Source organism: Medicago sativa, chromosome 1 (assembly GCF_051527215.1).
Source record: "Medicago sativa cultivar Bolivia chromosome 1, Bolivia_mono, whole genome shotgun sequence".
NCBI classification, from domain to species: Eukaryota; Viridiplantae; Streptophyta; class Magnoliopsida; order Fabales; family Fabaceae; genus Medicago; species Medicago sativa.
Genome location: NC_140749.1, coordinates 34,317,064 through 34,341,210, shown reverse-complemented (window position 1 = coordinate 34,341,210; position 24,147 = coordinate 34,317,064). Strand labels below are relative to the sequence as shown.

The window sequence follows — 24,147 nt, the reverse complement described above, 5'->3', positions numbered from 1 at the left end:
ACGATGGAAACCGCCTTAACCAACGGCGGAAACCACCGAGTCAAACTACTTTAGCCCTAGAAGCATGCATTCCTACGGTTTCTAATAAGAACAGAAACTAAGAATGCAAAGACAAAGAGATAAGTCATCAGAACATTACCTGTGAAAAGGAAGGGGTTGAAGTTGCAAGAAGAAAGCAAAAACTTGGAAGAACTTCGCTTTTGGAAACTGTGGAAAAAACCTCTAAGTCTTTAAGAAGTCGAAACGCAGTGACGTTCCAAACAACATTTGGACTATTTATACTCGTTTCACAAACCACCCAAAAGTCACGAAGTCCATCCGGTGCAGCCCTTCACTTGCGACTCTTCCTCTAAAATACCGCTTCTACGGTCCAGATTTTATCAAACCAATCCATCCGATGGTTCTGATCTTTCACTATGGTTCTCTAAACGTCAGGAATCAATCAACGGTGATGATGACACCTCAGGAGTTCAAACCGAGAACACGCTGGAAACTATAGATACTCAAGTGCTACAAATAGCTTTCACACGTGTCACTCAGAAACCAAAGGTCATGTCTCCTCAACCTCTCTCTCTCTCGACGTTGGCATTAATTGCGGAATGACATCCGACCAAACTTCCTGGCGAGGGAATCTCTCTGTCTGATCTTGCACAACCGGGCACGCATATGCCGGACTTAGCCCCACATTAAGGCTAACTTATCTCGTTAGAGGGAGAGCAGAGTTTTGAGATGGGCGAGCCTTTCCGACCCACTCTCTCGACACTCTCAATCGACCTCGCAAACGATTTCCCGATTCAGGGCGCGCTTCAGTCCGACTAACAAGATCTGTCAAGGGAATATGATCAGTTAACTTTCCCTTGGGGTCGGCTTCAAACGAGCAGAACGCCTACACTTAAGTCATCACTCTTCATCAAGAGCAACGACTTGGGGGGCTACTGTTCAGGATCAGCCAAAAGGATTCTTGGCCAATTAACTTAGGCCCAATATCTTTCAAAGCCCAAACTCCACGTTTGGCATTATTGCTCGCGACATACCCCCTCTCCGCGAGGGGGGTGCACGAAGCAAACGAGATCGGTTCAAACGAACCCCAACGTCTCTTTGCACATTCTGCATGTTCCCGCAATAAACTCTCTGGCGGTAACACTTCCCACGATTTCGTAACCGCCAGAGCCAGGTGTGCCTCCTCAACGGCTCTGCAGCCCTCCACCTCTATAAATAGGGGACTCAATGCAGTCCCCAAGGTAGAACTTTTTCTTCCTCTAAAACCCGCACTCTCTGATTTCTACTGACTTGAGCGTCGGAGTGCCTACAGGTACACACCCCCCATCCGCTCCAAGAAGCATTCTAACGTATTCCACCACCGTCACAACCACCGCATTCAAAGCACCAGCAGTCACCTTCTGATCAGGTACGATCAGTTAGTTTGAGAAAATATTGTAAAAGTCTAAGTGGGTAACTTAGCAAGAAGGTGCAAGCCTGATGAGGCTTAGAGAATACATGTGTTGTAATTGTTCAGGTGAACAAAGATTGTAAGGTGCAGGATTTGAGAAGTTATGTCAAGCATCATATTGGAAACTCTCACAAGATTGTGAGGAGTGGACTAACCCACATTGGATGAACGACTATAAATATTTGTGTGTCCTTCTTCTCTTCCCTAAACTCTTTATTTTTAAGTATACACTACACACACAAACACTTATATATATTTAAATTGTTTCTGCACAACTACTTCAGAACGTTCTGAAGTAAGTTTACTAACTTAATCATTCCAAGTCCAAAATTGAGAATCACTTTTAAGTTACAGGTTTAATTTTAAAAGGGTCACAATTCAAACTCCCCATTCCTTGTGACTATTTTATCTACTTCAATTTCAACATCAATTCATCTTAAATTTGTCATAAAAGCATTAAAATAGCAAGAATCACACAAAACTCTTATTCTACCCATTTGCCCGTAAAATCCCAATGGTGAATCAAACTCCCCCTCACCTCTCAACTCTCCAAAGCTAGCCTCCCTCAAGCTTGGATCCCCCTCCTATTTGATTCTTTGAGCTCTCCTATTTTCTTCACCTCTTGCCTTTTTTCTCTACCCTATTCTCCGCTCCTGCCTCTTTCTTAAAATTATAAAAATGATTTTCTAACTCTAATTCACAAAGACTACCATTTACTTATATCCATTTGTTTTGAACTTAGTTCACACATCTCTTAATGAGCTTAGTCTCTATTCATTCTTCACAATTAATACACTACCCATATACTTCACTTAAACCTCCCTTTTACTCAAACACCCTTATTATTTTAATTCCTTAAAAACTTTTATTTTCTACTAACTTCTCAAAAATACCCTTCATTCATTAATTACTGAAATCGGGATGTTACATCCATAAGTTATTTTCAGCCTATTTTTGTAAGCTATTTAGGATAACTTATCTCTTTCAATTGTTTTACATTGTTTCTGTCTTAAAAAAAAAATTTGTTTTACATTGTTTCAGTAATTTTCAAGCTTACGAGAGAAGCAAAGTGAAATTCAAGAATGAATCTTTTGAAGATGGAGTCAAAGTGAGCAAGCAACAAATTTTTCCAAAATGGTTCCAAAATTGCAAATAACCATGTTTAGTTATTAGTATAAAATTAGAATAGTAATACTGTATTTATAGGCAATTAAAAATATTTAAACTAATGTTTCTAGCTGTATATTTTTGTCTTGTGTATGCAAGAAAGTGGGATATATATATATATATATATATATATATATATATATATATATATATATATATATATATATATATATATATATATATATGAAATGGAACTCATTTAGCGGTCCTTCCAATATTCAGAAACAATCCTTCCAATATTCAGAAACAATTTTTGGATGTTTGATCTGGCTAGGGAAGTACCAAAAGAATTGAGTTATGCATTGCTATGAAGGAAACATATTTTTGCAGGTCAGGAAATAACTAAGGAGAGAAAGAGAACCACCTGGTGAAGAGATATCTTTTTTTTTTGAAATAGCAATATATTGATAAAAGTCCCCTGCACCAGAAGTGCATAAAAAGGGCTATGAAACAGAACAAAAGGCACACAAGGCCAACCACCAAAACACCAAGCTAGCACTAAGAAGCCATGCACAAACCGCAAAAGCTAAGAACCAGAAACAAGAACAAAGCAAAAAACCAGCAGCACAGACCACTAGAGCTAAACTCCACCGAAACTACCCTCTCCTAATACAATCCTTTGGGTTCCAACACCACTCATAATAGAGACAAGAGTCATTCCTCAACCTTGATAAACTCCATTTCCAAGAAAGGACTTTCACTTCCTCCACAATCTCATCAACATCCTTTGCCCGGTTTGAGAAAATACGGTCATTCCTCACATTCCAAAGGACCCAAATTATCGCGTGCCAAATTAGCCAAAATCCACCACGAACCTTCAAACTGAAAGCCTCATCCGACCAACAAAGAAAATGAATGAATAAGGTTGGAGGAGTAATAAAAGAGAAATCTAACCATCTTGCCACCATATCCAAAACTCTAGCTGCGACACTACAATGCAAGAAGAGATGTAACGAAGTCTCCACTTGACATCCACATAACACACAAGTTGTAGATGAATCTGGACCCAACACATTACGCAGCGCTAGATTAGCACGTGAAGGAATACGGTTAAGCAGGAGTTTCCACTAAAAAGCCACCACTTTTGACGGTGCCGGACTTTTCCAAATGTTATGAAAAACTCCCTCTTGCGAATCCGTCAAACCATAATCCGCGGAGTGTAAACTCTCAAGAAATAAATAAGTCGAATTAACAGAAAAAGAACCCCCTTCTGGTCTCCAACACCACCTATCATCCTCCGAACCTCCATTCAAGTGACCAATGGATTCCAAAAAAGAATCAATTAAGGCCACCTCCCATTCAAATGGTTGTCTACGTCAAGGTTATCAAAATCAGGACTTTACTTCAAGTCGAAAGGCAGTAGCAAAATCGGGACTCGTAAAATCGCAATCAAAATCGAGGATTGTACCAAAAAAATAATAATGTTAAATATATGTTATAAATTGCATATAGTCATAAATGACTAAAGTTCAAAGTCCACAAAATACATATACATAAATGTGGGGGAAGTGAAAGAATGAATTTTTTTAGCCTTTTGGGTATTTATAGAACGGGTCATGGATTCAAATCGGGTCAATTTACGAACTGGGTCAAAAATTAACCCTTATCAAAAAATGAACAAAATCCTTCAAAATCTATCAAAATCCTGCGATTTTGAATGGATTTCACGATTTTGTGCAATTTTGTGCGATTTTGATGGGATTTTGTCTGTTTTTGGGACTTTGCTATGGATTTGAGTCGTTGAAGCTACACAAAGTCGCAAAAACCAGGATTTTGGGACTTAAGTCGGGTTTTTGATAACAATGGTCTACGCCACCTAACATCCCAAAAACTCCCTTCCGGTCTCCAAATATCCCCAATTGACTCTTCCTTTTGGAGTGATAAAGAGTATAGTCGCGGAAAAACACTCCGAAGTGAAGAGCTTCCCACCCAAATGTCCTTCCAAAAACTAGTAGATTCGTCGTTACCCACTTTCCTAATCATTGCATTATTAACCAAGACGCTCCACCATCTTCTCCAATAAACATCAAATCCTTCCACCAAGTAGAAGCATAAGAGGGCCAAACGATATCCCTATGCTCCACTAAAGTGCGAACTTTGTCTCAATATTTGTCAATAAGCACTTACTTCCAAAGAGGGCACTCCGGTTGCACTAACCTCCACCTCCATTTTGCCAAAAGACTTACATTGACCAAGTTGATATCCTTCACCCCCCAAGCCTCCCTTAGACTTTGGTTTGCAAATTCTAATCCAACTCACCCAACTAATTCTCCGCCCTCCATTCACACCTCCCCAGGTGAAGAGATATATAATGTTGGATGTTAATTCTTGGTGTTGATTCTTAGTGTGGAAAATATTAGATGGAGAGAAAGAGATATCATAGGGTGTTCTTCGTGGAAAATATTGAGAAAGTTGATAACTTTACCCAAAAGGGTATCAGAAAAAGAATTAAAAATGGAAGTATAACACTTCCTTGTGGTGAATCTGTACCTCTCAAAGATGCTATTGTCATTTTCAGTTCCACACAAACTTCTGCATATTCTGAAAACATAAGGAATGACAATGTCGATAAGTTAGAGGAGAAAACAACATGCCTCTCTTTGGATTTAAACATAGCCATTGAAGTTGATGCTGAAAATGTACATTTGACTGGCGATTTTGGGATCGTAGAGTTAATGGATAAACAAATTAAATTTAAAATGCGAGAACTGTGACATGAAAGAAATAAAAAAGAACAAACATGTTAAGTTTAGGTGATGCTTTTTTTTCCTTAAATATGGTACACTTTTTGTTATTGTTTCTCAGGTAAACACTTGGTGGAGGAAAGAAAGTTATTAGATATAATACAGCTTTATGTGCATTTTACAACCTTCTCCTTATTATGATTGAATTTTATATGTATTAAATATGAAGACTTTGGTCACTGTATAAACTAAATTTGTAAAGTTTGAAAATGTACGGAGAGAAAATGAACAATGCATACCACACTCCATAGATTGAAGTACTGAAAAATGATTATATCAAACTAAATATACTTGAAATAAAAAAGAACTATAATATGTTGTAAACTGAACTATATCAGGAACTAACATAGCCACATGCAAACCAATAACGCCGACTAGTCGCTAATCAACTGCTAAATCCTTTCTTCATTTGGCTCCTTCAAAGTTGCAACTTCGGGTAGGCCCAACACCAATGGAAGTCATGTTTGAGTATCCAAAACAGAACTATGAATTGCAATTTGCAAACACTACAAATCTTTCAAATAACTACCTGGCACATGCATAGTTTCAGTGAATTCCCGCATTTATCATGACAACTTTAGCTGACGAGTTTTGAAGCACGAAGTCAACTATTCCATTAGGAAAGGTTGTATATGGATCCAGTTTCACTTTTAATTTCTTCAAGTGATGCAAGGAAAGAAACTTATGCTTCCATAAATCAGGATCTTAGGAGAGAACCTAAGCAATGTAGGGTGAGAAAGTTTAGTGCAAGTCAATTGATTTTGTCAAACTTTAGACGCAAAAAGCATCTTAAGAAGACAAAGGTAAAAATATTGGAAGAGTTGAGCTACCCTGAGAGCACTTGCAGTGATTGTGAATGATTCTGTATTGGGAAGTTCTTGAAGCAAGCTCAATAGAGTCGATGATGAACGATGCACGGGAAATTTATTTGTACCAAAATTCAGTTCTTTAACAAAAGCAAGACTGCTCCCACGTAGGATCTTAACAGGATTACCGGCTAAAGTAAGGGAAGAAAGACATGGAGCAGATATCTCAATGTAGGACAAACTTAAATTATTATCTATACTTAAATTGATAAGTGACAAACTTGATATTGCAAGGAGCTTTGCATGCGTTGTGGCACAACCACGGAGGATCAAATATTTAACTTATTAAAGCAAGAAAAAGGCTCAACATAATCGACATTTTCACTATCTTTAAAGATCAAATTAGTTAGTTCCAAATTCACCAATGTCGGAAATTTCAGAGAGTCCGGAAATAATGCTTTGCGATAAATCAAAGGGTTTGTATAAACGGCAAGCTTAAGTGACGTTAGTGTCTGAAAGGAAGACATAGAAGGCAGCATTAACTGGGAATACTCAATACTATCGGTAACATGCTTAAAATCAAGAGTGCGTAGTACAATTGAATCATTACGATGATCGGAAAACCTAGAAAGGAATATGGATATCTTATCTGAAGTAGAAAATTGAGTTGAAGTCAATGTAAGAGATGGAATTTGTTTCGAGATATCTTTCCATCTCTTTGATAAAATGCAAGTTTGAACAGCAATTCTGGTATCCAAATAAGATAAAATTTCAATGATAATGCAATCAGATAATTCACTAATCATATCATCATTATTATTTCTTCTTCCTCTTTTGGGTATCGGTGGAACCATTATCTTAACTGCAAAATAATTTAACATTATGTTTACTATTGAATCAGATAAAAAAGTTCTTGCCGCGTGAGCTTAGCTCAGTTGGCAGAGAGCATTGTTATATCAAGGGTCGGGTTCGAACCCCAAACACCCCACTTATTCACCTTGAAAAAGGTGAATTCTAGCCACTTGGCTACCTGAGAAAAATAAAAAATAAAAAAATTTCTCCCGAATATTATTAGAGATAAAGCAAATTTGATGAGAGTATACATACCTTTGGGATTGAGTTTTGGTTTGCATCCTCCTCCGCATAAATTCCCCATATCTCGCAATGTAGTATGTGTGTTTAACGTGAATGGAAGTAGTAAGAGTTACCTAGGGTTAACACTTTTTTCCTTTAGTTTGTATGCGGAAGAAATAAAGAGCCCAAGGTTTGGTGAGTAGGGTTCAGAATATTGTTTTTGAAGAGGAAGTAGGGTTCAGAATATGCTGGCCGTAATAAAAAAAATCCTAACCTAATTCTAATTTTTTTTGTTAGAAGTCAAACGAAGCTGACACTAAAAGAATTGAACAAAGACTTATTTTTTAGGCTTAATTAATGATTTGGTCCCTTAAGTTATTTGTTGGTTACATTTTGGTCCCATAAGTTATTAACGTTACAATTTGGTCCCTTAAGTTACTTTTTGGTTTCGTTTTGGTCCCTTAACTATTAAAAGTTTCGTTTTGGTCCCTTAACTTATTTTTTGGTTTCGTTTTGGTCCCTTAACTTATTTTTTGGTTTCGTTTTGGTCCCTCCAAAAAATAAGTTAAGGGACCAAAACGAAACCAAAAAATAAGTTAAGGGACCAAAAGGAAACCAAAAAATAAGTTAAGGGACCAAAACGAAACCAAAAAATAAGTTAAGGGACCAAAACGAAACTTTTAATAGTTAAGGGACCAAAACGAAACCAAAAAGTAACTTAAGAGACCAAATTGTAACGTTAATAACTTATGGGACCAAAATGTAACCAACAAATAACTTAAGGGACCAAAAGAGTAATTAAGCCTATTTTTTATTTTTCTGAGATGAACGCATTTCACGGTCCTAACCAACACCAAACAAATCTAAGTGGGCTTCAAATTTTTAAAAATTAATTCCTTGAATGAAATAATTTTTTTTTGATCAAATCTAAAATAGCATATAAAAGTCAGGAGAGGCCTAAACCCAATACAACAGTCAAAAACAAACAACAAAACAAAAGAGCCCGACCCTACAAGCCAGGGAGGGCACACAGTCAATCAAAAATCAATCTTGCATAAGGTAAGCCTAAACTGTCCCGATATAGCAGGGAGGAGAGAAAGGGTGGTGGGGAAGGCCACCATTGAGTGGTAAACATTGCCAGACTTTGCCCATTCTTAGCAAGAGCATCTGCTACTTGGTTGCCTTCTCGGAGAACATGCACACAGGAGCAAATTATACCGCTACAAAACTTGAGACAGTTGAACCATCTGGCTCGCATATGCCAAGGAGCTCCAGTATTCTTGTTAAAAGCAGTCACCACTCTAAGGGTATCAGTTTCCAGACAGATGGCAGTCAGCTTCATCTCCATTGCTTTCTCAATGGCCAACATACAAGCGGAAAATTCAGCTTCAATAGCTGTAGCATATCCAATATTGCTAGACAAAGCACCAAAAAACGTAGAGGCAGAGTTTCGGATAACAATGCCTAAAATTTACAAAAGGAATAAGGGTTTAGAAACCAATGTTTTTTTTTATCAAAATTTCATAAAAAAAAAATTACTAATAATTTACATGCTTTAGTATAGTAAAAGAAGAAAAACTGAACACTATAGTCTATACACAATAACAATATAAAACTCCTATACACTAACATTTAATAATATTTTTATTTTATCAAAAATATCTAATAATATTTTTATCTTTGCGTTAAAATATTGTTTTAAAATAAAACTTTAAAAAAACTAATTATTTATTTTCTATATGACATTTCTTTCTACATTGCAGTAATTTTTTTCCTTCTCTCTTCTTTGGTGGTTGTTGAGTACGGTACATAAAGAGACTTACAAAAACTTATCAACCAACAATATGCTGCCAAAAAAAAAATTACATTTTTTTTTTAAGAAACCAAAATGGAATTAACTCAAATAGAGTGGTTCATCTCGCACAAGGTGTGCAAAAGAGAACCACCCAGAAATAATACAATGTCAAGTATCTGTTGCCAAAACAATTACAACAAAATAAATCCAATAGAAGTTATTCCCCAACACCCATACATAACAAAGGATGCCGCCACCAGTCAGTATAACTGTAAGTAGAAGTGAGGAAACTAGCCTTTAACCAGGAAAATGACAAAAACTTAACCTTTTCTAATAAATGGAATACATCTTCAATTTTGTTGTGAAAGATCCTATTGTTTCTTTCCTTCCAAATAACCCAAGCAGTCGCGTGCCAAATAACAATGAAGAAAGTATGCTTAGATTTTGGGAAAGTCGCTAACTGACCTAAATGATGAAGGTGATCAGTCACAGACTCTGGATGAATGAAAGAAATTCCAAGCCACTAATAAATAAGATACCATAAACTACCAAACATGGTACATCCTAGAAGTAAATGAGTCACCGACTCGTGACCGCCACAACCTCCAACGCAAGCGGTATCTTCATGATGTAGAACTCGCCTGCGCGCCAGATTATCTTTTGTCGGAAGTCTGTTGCGTAGGAGCCGCCAAACAAACACCGACACCTTCAGCGGAACCTGCTTCAGCCACACAACATCAGGTAAAGGCCGCCCCACCGTAGTAACCGACGTCGTGAGGTATTTGTAAGTTCCTCGAACAGAATAACCATTAATAGGATCGTGTACCCACCTCCACCTGTCAAGAATAGATTCCTGCAAAACAATATTAGACAGAAGGGTCGCACACTCCGACAAGGATTCCTCCTCCCAAGCCAACAGACGCCTTCTCCACTCCCAGGCTCCTCCATCAACCGCCCACCCTCTACCCTCCATCTCCCTCACCCACACCTCCTTATTTTCAGCCAAATCAAAAAGGCGAGGGAATTGCACACGTAAAGGTGCTCCCCCTACCCAATTGACCAACCAAAAGTAAGTAGTACTACCTCCACCAACAATCCTACGAACACCCTCCTCAAACCAATTATCCGCCCCCACTCCTACACCAGAACGGATGACAGAAATCATTCGCCACCAAACCGAACTCTCCCTCCCTCCTTCCTTTAAACTACCTCCTTCCTCCCCATATTTAGCCCTCAAGACTCTATACCACAACCCCTCCTTATCAACCAACATACGCCAGCACCACTTCCCTAACAATGCCACATTAAACTCACGCAACCTTCTAACACCTAACCCTCCATCCTCCTTCGATAAACAAACAGAATCCCAATCAACCCAGGCAATTTTTCTAAAATCCTCACCACCACCCAAAAAAAAAAATTAAATAAAGATTCTATGGAAGAGATAATACCTGTGGGGGCCTTGAAGAAGGAAAGAAAATAAACCGATAGGGATGTCAGGACAGATTTCAGAAGAACGAGGCGGCCACCAAACGAAAGAAATTTGCTCTTCCAGTTCGACAATCTAGAGTGAATGCAGTTCAAAACCGGCTTCCAAAAATCCAACTTGCGCGGATCCCCTCCTATAGGCAAACTCAAGTACACAAAAGGGAAAGCTCCCACATGACAGTTAAGCGCCAAAGCAGCTTCAGACAGCCAAGAATCAGACACATTTACTCCCGTAAGTAAACTTTTGTTGAAATTTACCTTTAAACCAGACATTTGCTCAAAAATCAACAAGGCAGCCCGCATCGATCGCACATTCAACCAACTTTTATCTCCTATAATCAAGGTATCATCTGCGAATTGAAGGTGCGTCAGACCCAATGCACTTTCACGGCCCACTTTAAACCCATGAAAAAGGTCGGCCTCCACCAGAGATTGCATAAGGACATGGAACCCTTCAGCAGCCAACATGAAAAGAAACGGAGAAAGTGGATCCCCCTGACGTAACCCACGCTCCAAAGGAAATTCGTCCGTGGGACACCCATTAACCAGAACCGAAGCCGTGGCTGTTCCAACACATTCTGTAATCCACTTCCTCCAAAGCATCAAAAAATTCATCTTCTTCATAACCTCATCCAAATAAGTAAAATCCACCGAGTCGTAAGCCTTCTCAAAGTCCACCTTAAAAAGCAACATCTCCTTTTTAAGACGGCCAGCATCATCTACTGCCTCATTTGCCACCAAGATACCATCCAAAATCTGCTTGCCTTTAACGAAAGCGGATTGACAATCCGACACCACACTTCCGATAACATTGCGTAAACGGTTTGCAAGAATTTTAGCTAACACTTTATACATGCAATTCACCAAAGAAATTGGGCGGAAATCGTTCAGGCGTTGAGGACTTGCGACCTTTGGAATTAGAGCAATAAAAGTTGCGTTAATCCCCTTCGTCAATTTGCCATTACGATGAAATTCCGTTACAAAACGCATAAAGTCACCCTTCAAAACTGACCAAAATTGTTTTAGAAACCCGAAACTGACACCATCCGGACCCAGACTCTTATAACTGTCACAGTCCCATATTGCTTGCTTGACCTCTTCCACCATAAAGGGTCGAGTGAGAGAACCCACCTCCGCTGAAGATAACTGACGGAACCTCAAATTGTCTACTCTTGGCCGAGCCAATATTGTTTTTTGAAAGTGGGAAGAAAAGTGATTAAAGACAGCCCCACGCACATTTTGAACTCCTTCAATCTGACTACCATTAATTTGTAACAACTGAATAGAATTACTGCGACGTCTGGAGGACATAACACCATGAAAGAATTTTGTGTTAGCATCTCCTTCTTGTAACCATTTTAATCTTGCTTGTTGCCAACATTTACTTGTCTAAATACGCGATAAAGAATGCAAACGTACAGAAAGTTCATGAAGTTCATGAAAAAAAAAATTACATACACATATAAATTAGACCATCGTCTAATAATTGTTGAGCCAATTTAATATTTTGGTTTGTAAAGGATACATAAAGATCTGTTGTAGGAAAAATTAAAAAGAAAACTCTTGCGCACTTTGTAAAAGATAAATGACTTGAACGACAAAACAAATAAACGACAAAATTGTTTACAAAAATATAAGATAAAAAATTGATGGAGGGTTTTCCATATAGATTTAGTTGCATGTAATTGGTATGGGAATTGGAAATTTGGTACCCAAATGGTATTGGTACGAGTATTGAAGTTGCTACCCACATAGGTACCGGTTCAGGTACAATTTTTTTTTCTTTCAAACTTCGGATATGGGGTTGAATACCTTAGTACCCAATCCAGACCCTACGCATTGCCAACCTTACTGGTCGAGTTAGACTTTGCAAGACTTAAGCTTGATCAATTATGTCTGTCATAGACTTTTATTTTTAATATGAGGTTGGTCTTTTGAAAATATGATATGATCTATTAAATTGATTAAACTTCATTTTGATATTTAACATGACATTTTTAAAGAATGAGTAAATATAATATCATGGTTCAACTAAAGTTTAGAATATTACATTCAAATTTCCTCCTTTAAAAAAAATAATAATAATACATTTAAAAATGTTAACCAATTTAGAGTTTAACCAAAAGTACAAAATTTAATAAATAATAGTGATAAAAAATAATATTCATATTTATTTAATAAGTCTATTAGGTCTATAAGACATTTTTGTCACCATTTTTGCTAAATAATAAACAAGTCAATATAGTATATTGTCATTAAAAAAAAAAGGTCAACCTAGTCCGAGCTTGACGTAGGCTAGGTCGTAGGATCATGTTGGCTAGTCCGACCAATTCCCATATCTAATATTGAGGTTGCAGTGCACGCCGCATATGGGTATATATACTTAACATATTTAATTTTTTGGTACCAAATGTATTTTTTATTTATTAACTATATAAAGTATTACTTTGTTTTTATTTTACTCTATTATTATATTATATTTTATAGTGATTTTAGTGCAAGGGATCAATTAAGTCGTTCATCGGTGAAACATTAAAAAAATACCGTTAGATTTAATCAACGATCTAGTTCTGCTAAAACTAAAAATTCGAACATCTAAAGTCTAAACATTTCCATACACAATCTTTCTTATAAATCCTGTTTTGCATTACCGTATACGTGTGTTGGTGTGTCCATGGAGCAGGAGTTACATATTTGCAGAACAAAAAGAAATCAAATCTCAAGCAAATAAATGGACTTAGTCTTCATACAAAAAAGAATAGAAAAATAAATTGTAATTTGCAGTAGATACTGGAATGAATTGGAACCTTAAACTCTAGTAATAGTTATTCTCTACTTACAAATAGTACTCATCCTTATCTGCACGTTCTGCATTTCTGTTTTTTCGATCTTTATTTTGATTCCATGGTGCATTTCTCATTCGCATTCCTGGACTTGTGGCTTAGATTCTTTATTTCAAATTGCCAAGCCACAGGGCCCGCCCAAGCATAAGGTGGGACAAGCCCTTGCGCTTTAGGTCTCCAAAAAAATAATTTTTTTAAAAGGTATTTAGGCCTCCAAATAAAACAATTACTACTAGAGACTTGCTGTTTAGTGCGAAGAATTACAGTGCGGACTGGCCAGGGAACATGGGCGTGGTGGTGACAAATTGTTCTTAACATTTTAAAAGTAAATAAAAATCAAGCAGATCAAAAGCAAGTATATGATCTAATGGTTAGAATTTGTTCGTTGAATTTCGCACAACACACATCACACTATTAAGCTTTTTCCTTACTACTAATAATATCGAACATTAGACCTCAAAATTTAATTAAGCTCTCAAAGATCAGATGGGGCCAACCGTGTTTTTGTCCTTTTCATGTCAAAGGTTTCGAATCATATGTCGTATCATTTATTTTAAATTTTTGTTCTTAATCAAAAGTTTTTTTTTTGGTGGTGTCCGGGGTTCGAACCCCGGACCTTGCTTATATTATGCATTGTCCTTACTAACTGAGCTAAGCTTACGAGTACTTACTCGAATGTTTTTGTTGAGCCTGCGGCACTTTTCTTTTTCATCTTTGCAAAACAATACTTTATTTGTATTTTGGAAAGGGAGCATTGCTCTATTCGTTAGATATATAGTTATTTATCTCAATAGAAATAAAATATCAACTATATCATAATATAAAGATAACTTCAAAATATAATTTTTGTGTTATTTTAATATCTTTCATGAAAACTTCAATTTAATTTTTCGCTTTAGGCTTCATAATTTGTTGGGTCGGCCTTACCAATCCATTAGTGTACCGCCATAGGATTCGTATCTGCCAAGGGGGCCACATAGCTGCTCCCGATGTCAGCATAACGTCTAATTACCACGGATAGGGGCCCATTGTAGTTTGACTTGGTGTTAGTGAGACCATGGTTGCCTAGCCCGAGATGTATGACTCCCACGTTACACTTCGACGGGGTCATCCATTTCTTTTAGCACATGACTAACAACTAAGGGAAGGAGGGCGAAGAAAGGGTGGGACTTGTATGGGGAACAGTTTAACCTAAAGTGCATTATTTTTACAAACTACAGAATACATTGACCCTTGCAGAGCACATCGCTACGAGGGTTGGTCATATTGTGCTCGTCACACAATTAGTATATATCTGAATCTTTTTTACTTTCTTTTCACATTCATGTTTTTTGGAACGATCAAGGTGAATATACTTTTAAGAGAGCGAGAAAATTTCTTTCGGTTACACAGTTCAAATAGAATTACCGGTATAATTTAACATGATTCTTGGTACATGTTTACACAGCAGAGAGTTTAAAGAAGACACAGTCACAACGATTTTGTTAACATTTAAAATAACTCAAAAGACTCAGGACATACACCCAATTTCAGATAATTATATTTAATGATTTCACCTTGTAGCTATTCATCTAATCACCCCAAAAACAGTTGAGTTCTAGGCTTCTAGCTAATACACACTAAATTTGATCATACGAAAGCAATCCAATTTAGATTTTGTTAAAATATATCTTTCATATATATGTTACAATCATTTGGTGTAAGAGATTTTTGAATCCAATACACAGAAAAAAGCAGAGCGGATTGTGTAAAAGTCTATGATGCATAGGTATGGGTACAAAGTAATACGATAAATTTTTAAAACGAAGGTACATATACGTTGATATAAAACATAAAAAAATAAAAACTCAAGTGAGTTACTACCATTTGTTGTTGTAAAAAAATGCGTAGAAAAAATTAATTATAATAAAAAATAGTATAATACCACACTTATATCATCTTATTGCTTTAAAGATTTACTTTTTTGTCCATCTCCACCACTATTTTCATCAAAAGAAAGCGAGAGAAATGAAATACAATAAAAAGCAAACAATTTTTTGCTAGTTTTCCATTGCATGTGCGTTTTTGCTACATCCACTACGCCGAATCAACTAAGTAAAAATAGGTACGTAAGGTACAAGTACTTCACCATGTTTACAGGGGCGGATGTACATAGAGGCCATGTGTGGCTAAAGCCCCACATTACTTTTCCGTTTTTTTTTATTTTTTTATAATAGAAATAACACAAAGTGTTTTATGTTTGAGTTCCGCAAAATCATTTGCAGTTTTTGATGTGAAGAAATTATTGAGTTTTATCCAAATGATTTTCTAGAAGTGTTGGAAGTGACGTTACGCCATCAACTTAAAAATCATGTTACAAATGTTCGATCTAACCCAAAATTTGATAAGTTGTAAGGACTTTCAGATCTTTATGCAAAACATGTAGAAACAAATAAGCACAACACATTTGCTATGATTTATAAACTTTTGAAGTTAGCTCTGCTCTTGCCAGTAGCAAGAGCAAGATGATGGATAGACATGATGGAATCTAATTCACTATTAGCGGTTTAGAAAAAGTAAACAATGCTAAACAGAAAAATAACAGATTAGAGGTTTGTTGTGCCGTGAAGAATCACTGCCCTGAAAGCGAAATTCGGCTAGACCTCGATGCAATCTAGATTGCCGATCGCTCCCCAAGGTTAACACAACGAACCTATAAACACGTGCACTCGTGGCCTTAGGCTATGGAAACCACAAAGCAATTGCCCAGAACCTTTTGTTGTATAAAAGAGAGAGAAAAAAAATGAAAATGGTTTAGGTAGCAAAGTGAAATGTTTTTCTACGCTACATACCTGTTAAATAGAAAAACCAGTGAAGATTTCCATATTTTCCTTAACAGCTCAATCAATTCCTCGTTATTAGCCCCATAATTGAAATCATTTGACCATTAGAAATGTGCTAATAAAGAGGTTATATAAAATGATTGATAGCAAATCAAGAGCAGTAAAAGGATAGATTTTATAAAAAGAAATATCAATCAGACTATTTAAAATCAGTCAAGGAAAATAGGGAATAAAGTAAAAAAGAATTTAATACTTTTTATCAATGTGGGACAACGTAGAATAGCTTCAGCTTGTCAAAAAGAATAGCTTCAGTTTGCCATTGTCCAACAGAAATAAAATAAAATTGAAAACTATTATATGAAATATTGATTTTAACCTATTAATTTATTCACATTGATATGACTGATGTTTTTGTAATGTTAAAAGCTTATTGTTAAAAGCTATATTTAGGATACAACTTTTGTAAAAAAATGGAATACTAATATCCCCTTAAGAAAACTATCTCCATTTTAAGATACAATATTAACATTTCATTTATTTAAACATGTATGGTTTAATTATAAGTGCAATGACTTCCAAGTATAATGACTTCCAAGTATGTAACCACTGGTGATTTACGGTAAGTGTAAATATGTAATGGTTTTTTTTTTTTTTTTTTTTTTTTTACAGTGTAATGGTTTAAAGCTGTGTAAAAATATTCTTGTCTTTTAACAGCACAAAATTCAATTATTGCTGTCATATATTGATACTGCAAAGGAATAAAATATTCTTGTCTTTCAAAAGGAATATGTCAGGGAGTAGGTAGGATATGAAAAGGGTAGGTAGGATATGAAAAGGGTACAATTTGCAGTGGTTGGCCTTGCACTATAAAAGGGTCAGTGTCGAGGGTTCGAAAATTGTGAGAGAATTGAAGAGACCAGGTTACAGTTAGGGTTAACATCTTTAAAGTTCTCATTTCATCTCGTCTTCTTTATAGATGAGCATAGGTGCTAGATTCTAGAGGTTTGGAGTTAGATTACTTGATGATGCTTTGGCTCACCACTCTCTTTCAAAGGATTGTAATCTTGTATTAACTATATTTAATCTATCAATTTAGTTTTCATTTATGCTCCTTCAATTTAGGACTCATTGGAGGTCTAGGAAACATGTTGGGATTGTTTGGTAATAGTGGAAACATACGAAAAAATTGAGGATTTTGAGAAATTTCATTTGAGGATTCCATAAAATTATGATTCATTGGAGGTATAGGAAACATGTTAGGGTTGTTTGGTGGAAGTGGAAACACAAGCAATAATGGAAGATTTTCAGAATTTTCATTTGAAGGAGGATGTTAATAACTTTGCATAAAGTGGTAGTAAGTCTACCCATTAAATCGATTGGGGTCCATTTGATATGTGCAAGTTTGAGTAAAAATAAAACACATTTTATACACCCAATCAAACAAACGGTAAAAATTATTTAGATGCTGGATAATTCAATTGGTTACAACACAACTCTTGGACAATTCTATATTATTCAATTTTTTCAAACAGGAGAAATTTGACAAAAAAAAGGAAGGAAAACAAAACCATGATAGGGAAGAGATGCAAGAGATTCAAACCCATGGGAAAGGGGAAGAGAATCAAAACCCCCGCCGCTGTAGATCAGTCTCAGCCGCAACATAAAAAAGAAGCAAAACCCCTCGCCGCCGTAGATCAGTCTCAGCCGCAACATAAAAAAAAAAGCAAAAACCATGGGAAAGGGGAAGAGAAGTAAAACCCTCTGGAAACCGGTCAAAAGGCTTGTCGATTACTTCCCGGACCTCCGCATTTACCACTTTCCGTCTGTTTTCGTACCTCAGACTTCCGATTGCCCCGTTAACCAACCTGAAAAAGTTCCCTCGGAACCCGTCGACCGCTGTTACCCCTTCCTACATACTTTTCCACCGCCGCCTCCGTTTGTTTCCGAACCTCAGACTTCCGATTGCCCCGTCAACCAACCTGAAAAAGTTCCCTCGGAACCCGTCGAAATATTTGACGATGACTTGACGGACACCGTCTCCGATCACCTTCTCAAACTCGGGTTTAGTTTGAAGAGAGAAAAGGTTGCTGATTGTCTTCGGCAACTAGGGGATTTGTTAAATGGCTTAGATGCCCCCAAAAAGGCGGAAATCTGTTTCCAGAAGTTTCTGTTTTCCGATCTCAATTGTTGTGGTAGTGCTATACTTCCTATCCCTAGTGAATTAAAGGGCAAAACTACTCTCGATGGTCCCTTCATATTGCAGGTTTCAATTTCGATCCCGTTGTATTCTTTATTTATTATTGTAATAATTATTACTGTTTTCTGCAATTTATTGTTTCAATTCTGTTGAATTTTATTTGCGGAACCTGAACACTTCACACCCAAATGCATTGGCAGGTCGATGAAATTGTCAATGTCTTTACTCATTGGGAGGAACAACAAGGGATACCTCCTCCAGGTATTGATAGGATGTTGTTTTTGACAATGACCGATGGTGTTCATACAGTCCATGGAATGGAGTCCTCGGAACAGCCTCTTGAAGCCATTCAAGTTTGTGCGTGTGCGCCTCTTGGATTAAAGGTTTCTTCGATGCCACCAGTCATCCTTTTCATCCCAATACATGCATATACAATGTTTTTATTTGCTATTCTCTGACTTAAGGGATCTATTGGCACTTGTAGGTCGAAATCTCTAATGTAGAGGCATACAATGGAACTTTGAATCTTCTTCCTAAAAATATTAGAGTATTGGGGGGAGGATTAGTTGACGACCCAGTCACAGTCAGTCAACGTTGCATGGAACTCATAAATTTATGGAATAGAGAAGCTAATAAGGATGCAGTACCTCCTGTGTCCAGGCAAGTACTATAACCATGATTAAGTGTCCACGTGATCATATAGTAATAACCATGATTATAAATAGGTTGAATTTAATTTTTCAGGCACTACAAATTACCTTATGATCTCATAACAGAAGGCTGCAACAAAACAAGTGGACTGGTTGTTTGTTTTGGTGAAATGTTGATAGATTTCGTGTCAACTGCGGGTCCAATCTCTTTTGATGAACCGTCTAGTTACAAGAAAGCTATTGGTGGTGCTACTACAAACGTGGCAGTTGGCATCTCTAAGTTGGGGGGTTCATCTGCATTTATAAGCAAGGTGTACATCTATGTCTATTTAATGACATTGTTATTTGGTTTCTTGTTACTATCTACAGGACTTCCATGTTTGATTTGTTTCATTAAGAAATCTATGATGTGTTGGGTTATTTGAAATTGATTACACTTTTCTGAATGGCATGCGTGCGTGCGTGTGTGTGTTTAAAAGTAAACAAATAGACTCCATGAAAAGTGAGCTTGGGAATGTAACATTGTCATGTTTGGTTAAAGTTCGGGCATTTTGAGGAAAATCCTTTACTCGTATTTTCTATTTTTCATTCCCATCAAATAGAAACCACTTTAAAACCTAACCAACCATAACTACCCATTTCCACCCCATTCTACCTTTTTCCCTTTTCTCATTGTTAAATTAAGTAAGTTTAAAAAATATTCCTACAAATATCATGTATTTACTTGTAGATTGTACCTAGGAATAATACTTCCCGTAGTAGTATTCTGAATTTTAGACATGATGGAATCTATGTTGGCTGAGAAAATGATTTCTTAACTCTTTACCATCCGTGTTTTAGGTTGGAGCAGATGAATATGGGTATACGTTGGCTGATATTTTAAAGGAAAATAATGTTGATATATCTGGCATGCGCTTTGATTCTAATTTCAACAACGCATTGGCTTTTGTTACACTTAAAGCTGATGGCGAGCGCAAGTTCTAGCTTTTCGAAAATCCTAGTGCTGATTTGAATCTGGATAAGTCAGAGCTTGATCATGACCTCATCAAGAAGGTGCCTTTAATTTCCATCTCTGTTCAAAAAGACCGATAGTTTAAGTCCGTTTAATTTTAATTTAGTACTGATTGCAGGCTAAAATATTCCATTATGGTTCCATCGGTTTGATTGTTGAGCAATGCAAGGCGGCTCATCTTGCTGCCTTGAGAATTGCTAAAGACTCTAATTGCATTCTCTCGTATGATCCGAAATTGAGATTGGCACTATGGCCATCAGCCGAGGCTGCTCGAAGTGGTATAATGAGCATATGGCATCTAGCCATTGTCATAAAGGTAAATTTTATTGTCTACTTTTTTACTTTTATTTATACAATACACTTTATAAATTCCATTGTATGTCATTCTTTTTTCTTTCTCTAAGTCTATCTGAAGTATTATTTTCTTATGTATTGCAGATCAGTGAAGATGAGATTACTTTTTTGATTGATCGGGGTGATCCTTATGATGATGATGTTGTATTAGACAAGCTTTTTCACCCTAATCCTAATCTCAAGCTTCTAATTGTTACAGGTGGGTCGGAGGGTTGTAGATATTACACCCAGGTAAGCTTGCCAAAGTCATTTAATTCGGATTTTTATTGTTTGAATAGGTTTTATGATCCCTCATTTCTTTATTTTCTTTGCTCTTTATTCTGATGAATGGACTGAAATGTTGGCTGTGACTTGTCGAATGTAAATTAACAAATTCGACACTCAATGACGAATATCAGGTTGTAAAACTTGAGCAAGGTTTGCTTCGAGGTTCAATATTTCACAGTACTATCTTTTGTCATGTGAGTGACCAGCGATCAGCTAATAGCGATTACTAAATTTTTGTGCAGGGTTTTAAAGGCAAAGTTGGAGGTGTCAATGTTAAACCTGTTGACACAACTGGTGCTGGTGATGCATTTGTTAGTGGGATTCTCTACAACATAGCTTCTGACCCAAGTATTTTCGAGGTAATTCAGACATCTTTACACATTCTAGTTGTTGATTTAGAAAAAAGTTGCGAGTGTTTGGAGTTGATGCAGCTATTTTGTTTGGCAGGATGAGGAACGTCTCCAAAAAGCGTTATATTTCGCCAATGTATGTGGCGCAATCACGGTGAAAGAGAGAGGGGCAATTTCTGCATTACCTACAAAAGATGATGTCCTGCAAGCATGTATCCAAAACACAATTTATAAAAGCTTAGCCTAGTACATGTTTTTTATTTTATATGCAACAGAAACACGTGTAGTTTTTTTTTTTTTTTGAAGGAAACAGAAACACGTGTAGTAGTTACGTGAAAAGAAAACTATTGTTTCTTTTTTTAACAAATTCATGCAATGTATAAATTACCCAAGTGTGTTTGGAAATGTGTTAGGTTCTCTAATTTATATCGATTTTCCAACCAAAACATGCAAAATTATAATTACAATTTTATCCGAATAAGCATACACTCATAGATCAAATGTCTTTCTCTAATTTTGCTAGCGTGTTTATAACCATCGTATAAAAATTTCAACATTCATGGTGAAGATTCTTATGATATTCTAACTATGCCTACAAAATTAGGGAAAATAGTTTCTACACAACTCAATTATGAGACAACCGTTGTGAGTTTAAAACAACGAGATGAAAAGGGAAATCCAACTCAACATATTGATCTGTTCTAGCCTGAATGATGCGGTACAAGACTTCACAAATTAGTGCTATCAAAACGAAGTCAGAAGGTTAATCACTCTGTATCAACAGATATTACATTTTATAATAGCTGATGTTCCTATATTGCATAAAATTCTGAAAATAATAATAATAAAAGACCATGAGGACAAAATTTGAGTTGGACTTGTGAGACCCTTTCTTGTAATAATTATATATTATTGAAATGTGTTGACCCTTTCATTGTAATGTATTGTATCAAACAATTTTATTTCATATTTTTAATATAGTTTGCATTATTGTTTCTTTCAAATTTTAGCCCCACATATATCAAAAGTCTGGATTCGCCCCTGTATGTTTAGAGTGTACCCATGCTTCAGAGACAAAAGTCCAACATATACGAAAACCCACACTTTTTATCTCTTAATTAATCAGTTTAACTGCAGATAAAATTATTCAGTCTACTCTCATTGTTTGGCAGTTCTTAAACTACAAAAAGAAAAACCATTGCAATTAAGTAAAAAATCATGCAAAAATTGACACCTTCTCTTTTATCAAGCCATTTGTTTCTTTGATCCCTATCACGTTTATACAAATTTCAAATGCGGAATATTCATTCTTCTATTACAAAGCACCAAATGTAATATAGCAGTGTTATATACGGCGAAAGAAACTATCATGAACGCATTGCAAAATAAAAAAAAATCAATGAAACATCAAACTTGTGCATAATTCATGGGAAGTTAATAAAAAAGGTCTGAGTGGTAATACACACGTGACCAGATTCTAATTTGCGATCCACAGCATTATTGAAATTGAAAATAATAATAATAATAATAATAATAATAATAATAATAATAATAATAATAATAATAATAATAATAATAATAATAATAATAATAATAATAATAATAATAATAATAATAAAAAATCGAAACCCTAAAATACCAAATTTAGACAGTGAAATAAAAAAATTCTCTAGAAATACCAAAGTGTGCAGTACAAGTTTCAATCTCGGAAAATGACATCATAAGCTATATCCATCAACGGTGCTAGTGTTTCCGGTGAGAATTTCCTTGCAAACAGATAGGAATAACTAAAATCCGATTTCCTAAGCTGGCGTACAAGCTCCGGCGACACCTCCTCTCGAGTATAAAGATGCGGGTGGTCCGTACAACCAGTCCAGTTAACTCTCGTAAGAGTAAAACCAGTGCAGCCATCCGGGTCCTCCATCGATAGAAGAGTTGGAAAGTAATGCTCTTCTGGGTAACAGGAACTCTTATCTATACATGGAATCCGAAACTTCTTCCACAACTTTTGATCTCGCAGAACAACCTTTGCATGGTTCCGGTTCAGGATAAAGAACTGCGAGCCTTTGCGAAAATCCTTGAATGAAACCTCCGGCATCATTACATCCTTTCCACGAGCATTATAGCGCTGGTAGAGATTCGGATGTTTAAAGTCAATCTCAATGAAGCTAGGGTGTTGAATCTTGTACTTGTTTAAGGACTCTACCCGATTTTCAAAAAGGGATTTATAAACAAATCGAAACGAGAAGAGTGGAATACAATGTTGGGAGAGTAAGGCAAAGTATTGGTTATGCGGGTCATCCAATATAGCAGTGGCTAAGAGACGGCGAGCAGCGGCTATAAGTGACGGAGAGGCACGTTGGGTTGTTTTAGAAGGGATGAAGTGGCTTTGATGGAAGACGCCTCCGGGTGAGACAACAGAGGAAATGGGATCTGCGTGGATGTAGATGTTGAAGAGGTGGTTGTTTCCGGCAAAGAATATTTCCCATAAAGGAGCAAAGGTGAGGTTGGTATTTGTTAGGAAGAGGAAGGCGATTTTGGGTTTAGGGTTCTTTAGGTTAAATAAGTGGGGTGTTGTCCTTGTGGCGCGGCGGAAGAGAGCAAGGTCCTCCGCGTCGGGGTCAGGGTTGGAAAACGGGAAGTAAGATTGAGGGGAGAAAAAGAAGAGAGTGATTAAGAGAGAAAATAACAAGACTATCAGAACGCGTAATTTCGACATTAGGTTTCGATATTAAGTTTATGTTTTTTCTTCTATAAGGGTTTAGTGGGGGCTTTATAGCGTTTAGTGGTTAGAAGATTTTTCATAACAACTTGAAAAAAGAATATAACGAGTGTGTATTGTTGTGGAGAATGAGAGGATCTCGTTGGGCTGATTTTTGGTAATTGGAAAATATATTTTGGAGCAAATCTTTGATTGAAAATATTATTTCCTAATTTTATTTACCTTAAGTCTCAAGCTATTGCACGGAAACTAATAATGACGGCGCCAAAAGTAGTAAGAATTGATATTTTCTTTTTTGGTAAGGATTTTTTCTTATTATTATACATGCGTATGTATAATGGAACTATTTTTTCGGATAAACATGATATTTTCATAAATATGAAGATATGATAGTATTTTGTAGGTT

At 36.4% G+C, this 24,147-nt stretch overlaps 4 protein-coding genes and 1 pseudogene across 4 annotated transcripts; 3 read left to right on the top strand and 2 right to left on the bottom strand.

The window, feature by feature from the left end:
* Nucleotides 1-5,331, top strand: part of LOC146954532 (protein SMAX1-LIKE 3-like) — an 80,520-nt pseudogene extending 75,189 nt beyond the window's left edge.
* Nucleotides 5,332-8,274: 2,943 nt separating this feature from the next.
* On the bottom strand, nt 8,275-11,835 carry LOC146954531 (uncharacterized). The gene is made up of 6 exons (XM_085744971.1): nt 11,427-11,835; nt 10,908-11,363; nt 10,521-10,691; nt 10,172-10,452; nt 9,598-10,027; nt 8,275-8,705 (listed from the first exon to the last, which is right to left on the bottom strand). The coding sequence occupies exons 1-6, from the start codon at nt 11,833-11,835 to the stop codon at nt 8,275-8,277; spliced, it is 2,178 nt and encodes a 725-aa protein (XP_085601097.1).
* A 5,000-nt stretch (nt 11,836-16,835) lies between these two features.
* Nucleotides 16,836-21,424, top strand: LOC146954529 (uncharacterized). Its single transcript, XM_085716880.1, has 9 exons — nt 16,836-18,452; nt 18,587-18,769; nt 18,871-19,046; nt 19,131-19,347; nt 19,877-20,089; nt 20,167-20,364; nt 20,487-20,633; nt 20,912-21,028; nt 21,117-21,424. The coding sequence occupies exons 1-5, from the start codon at nt 17,922-17,924 to the stop codon at nt 20,018-20,020; spliced, it is 1,251 nt and encodes a 416-aa protein (XP_085573006.1). The 5' UTR covers nt 16,836-17,921; the 3' UTR covers nt 20,021-20,089; nt 20,167-20,364; nt 20,487-20,633; nt 20,912-21,028; nt 21,117-21,424.
* Nucleotides 20,332-21,266, top strand: LOC146954530 (putative fructokinase-7). The gene is made up of 4 exons (XM_085744963.1): nt 20,332-20,364; nt 20,487-20,633; nt 20,912-21,028; nt 21,117-21,266. The coding sequence occupies exons 1-4, from the start codon at nt 20,332-20,334 to the stop codon at nt 21,264-21,266; spliced, it is 447 nt and encodes a 148-aa protein (XP_085601089.1).
* Nucleotides 21,425-22,718: 1,294 nt separating the features above from the next.
* Nucleotides 22,719-23,738, bottom strand: LOC146954528 (glycosyltransferase BC10-like). Its single transcript, XM_085744952.1, has one exon. It carries the CDS (start codon nt 23,736-23,738, stop codon nt 22,719-22,721), a length of 1,020 nt encoding a protein of 339 aa, XP_085601078.1.
* Nucleotides 23,739-24,147: the final 409 nt, after the last annotated feature.

What these genes read in the sequence shown, in the direction of transcription:
- LOC146954530 (XM_085744963.1), top strand. Translation starts at nt 20,332, where the DNA reads ATGAGCATATGGCATCTAGCCATTGTCATAAAG. An exon ending in GTTGTAGATATTACACCCAG is followed by an intron (nt 20,634 to 20,911) that starts GTAAGCTTGCCA and finishes ATTTTTGTGCAG; the next exon opens with GGTTTTAAAGGCAAAGTTGG. An exon ending in CTGACCCAAGTATTTTCGAG is followed by an intron (nt 21,029 to 21,116) that starts GTAATTCAGACA and finishes TTTGTTTGGCAG; the next exon opens with GATGAGGAACGTCTCCAAAA.
- LOC146954531 (XM_085744971.1), bottom strand. Translation starts at nt 11,835, where the DNA reads ATGTCCTCCAGACGTCGCAGTAATTCTATTCAGTTGTTACAAATTAAT. An exon ending in TGTCCTGACATCCCTATCGG is followed by an intron (nt 10,453 to 10,520) that starts TTTATTTTCTTT and finishes TTATTTAATTTT; the next exon opens with TTTTTTTGGGTGGTGGTGAG. An exon ending in TCATCCGTTCTGGTGTAGGA is followed by an intron (nt 10,028 to 10,171) that starts GTGGGGGCGGAT and finishes GCTGAAAATAAG; the next exon opens with GAGGTGTGGGTGAGGGAGAT.
- LOC146954528 (XM_085744952.1), bottom strand. Translation starts at nt 23,738, where the DNA reads ATGTCGAAATTACGCGTTCTGATAGTCTTGTTATTTTCTCTCTTAATC.
- LOC146954529 (XM_085716880.1), top strand. Translation starts at nt 17,922, where the DNA reads ATGGGAAAGGGGAAGAGAAGTAAAACCCTCTGGAAACCGGTCAAAAGG. An exon ending in ATGGTCCCTTCATATTGCAG is followed by an intron (nt 18,453 to 18,586) that starts GTTTCAATTTCG and finishes ATGCATTGGCAG; the next exon opens with GTCGATGAAATTGTCAATGT. An exon ending in GTGCGCCTCTTGGATTAAAG is followed by an intron (nt 18,770 to 18,870) that starts GTTTCTTCGATG and finishes TGGCACTTGTAG; the next exon opens with GTCGAAATCTCTAATGTAGA.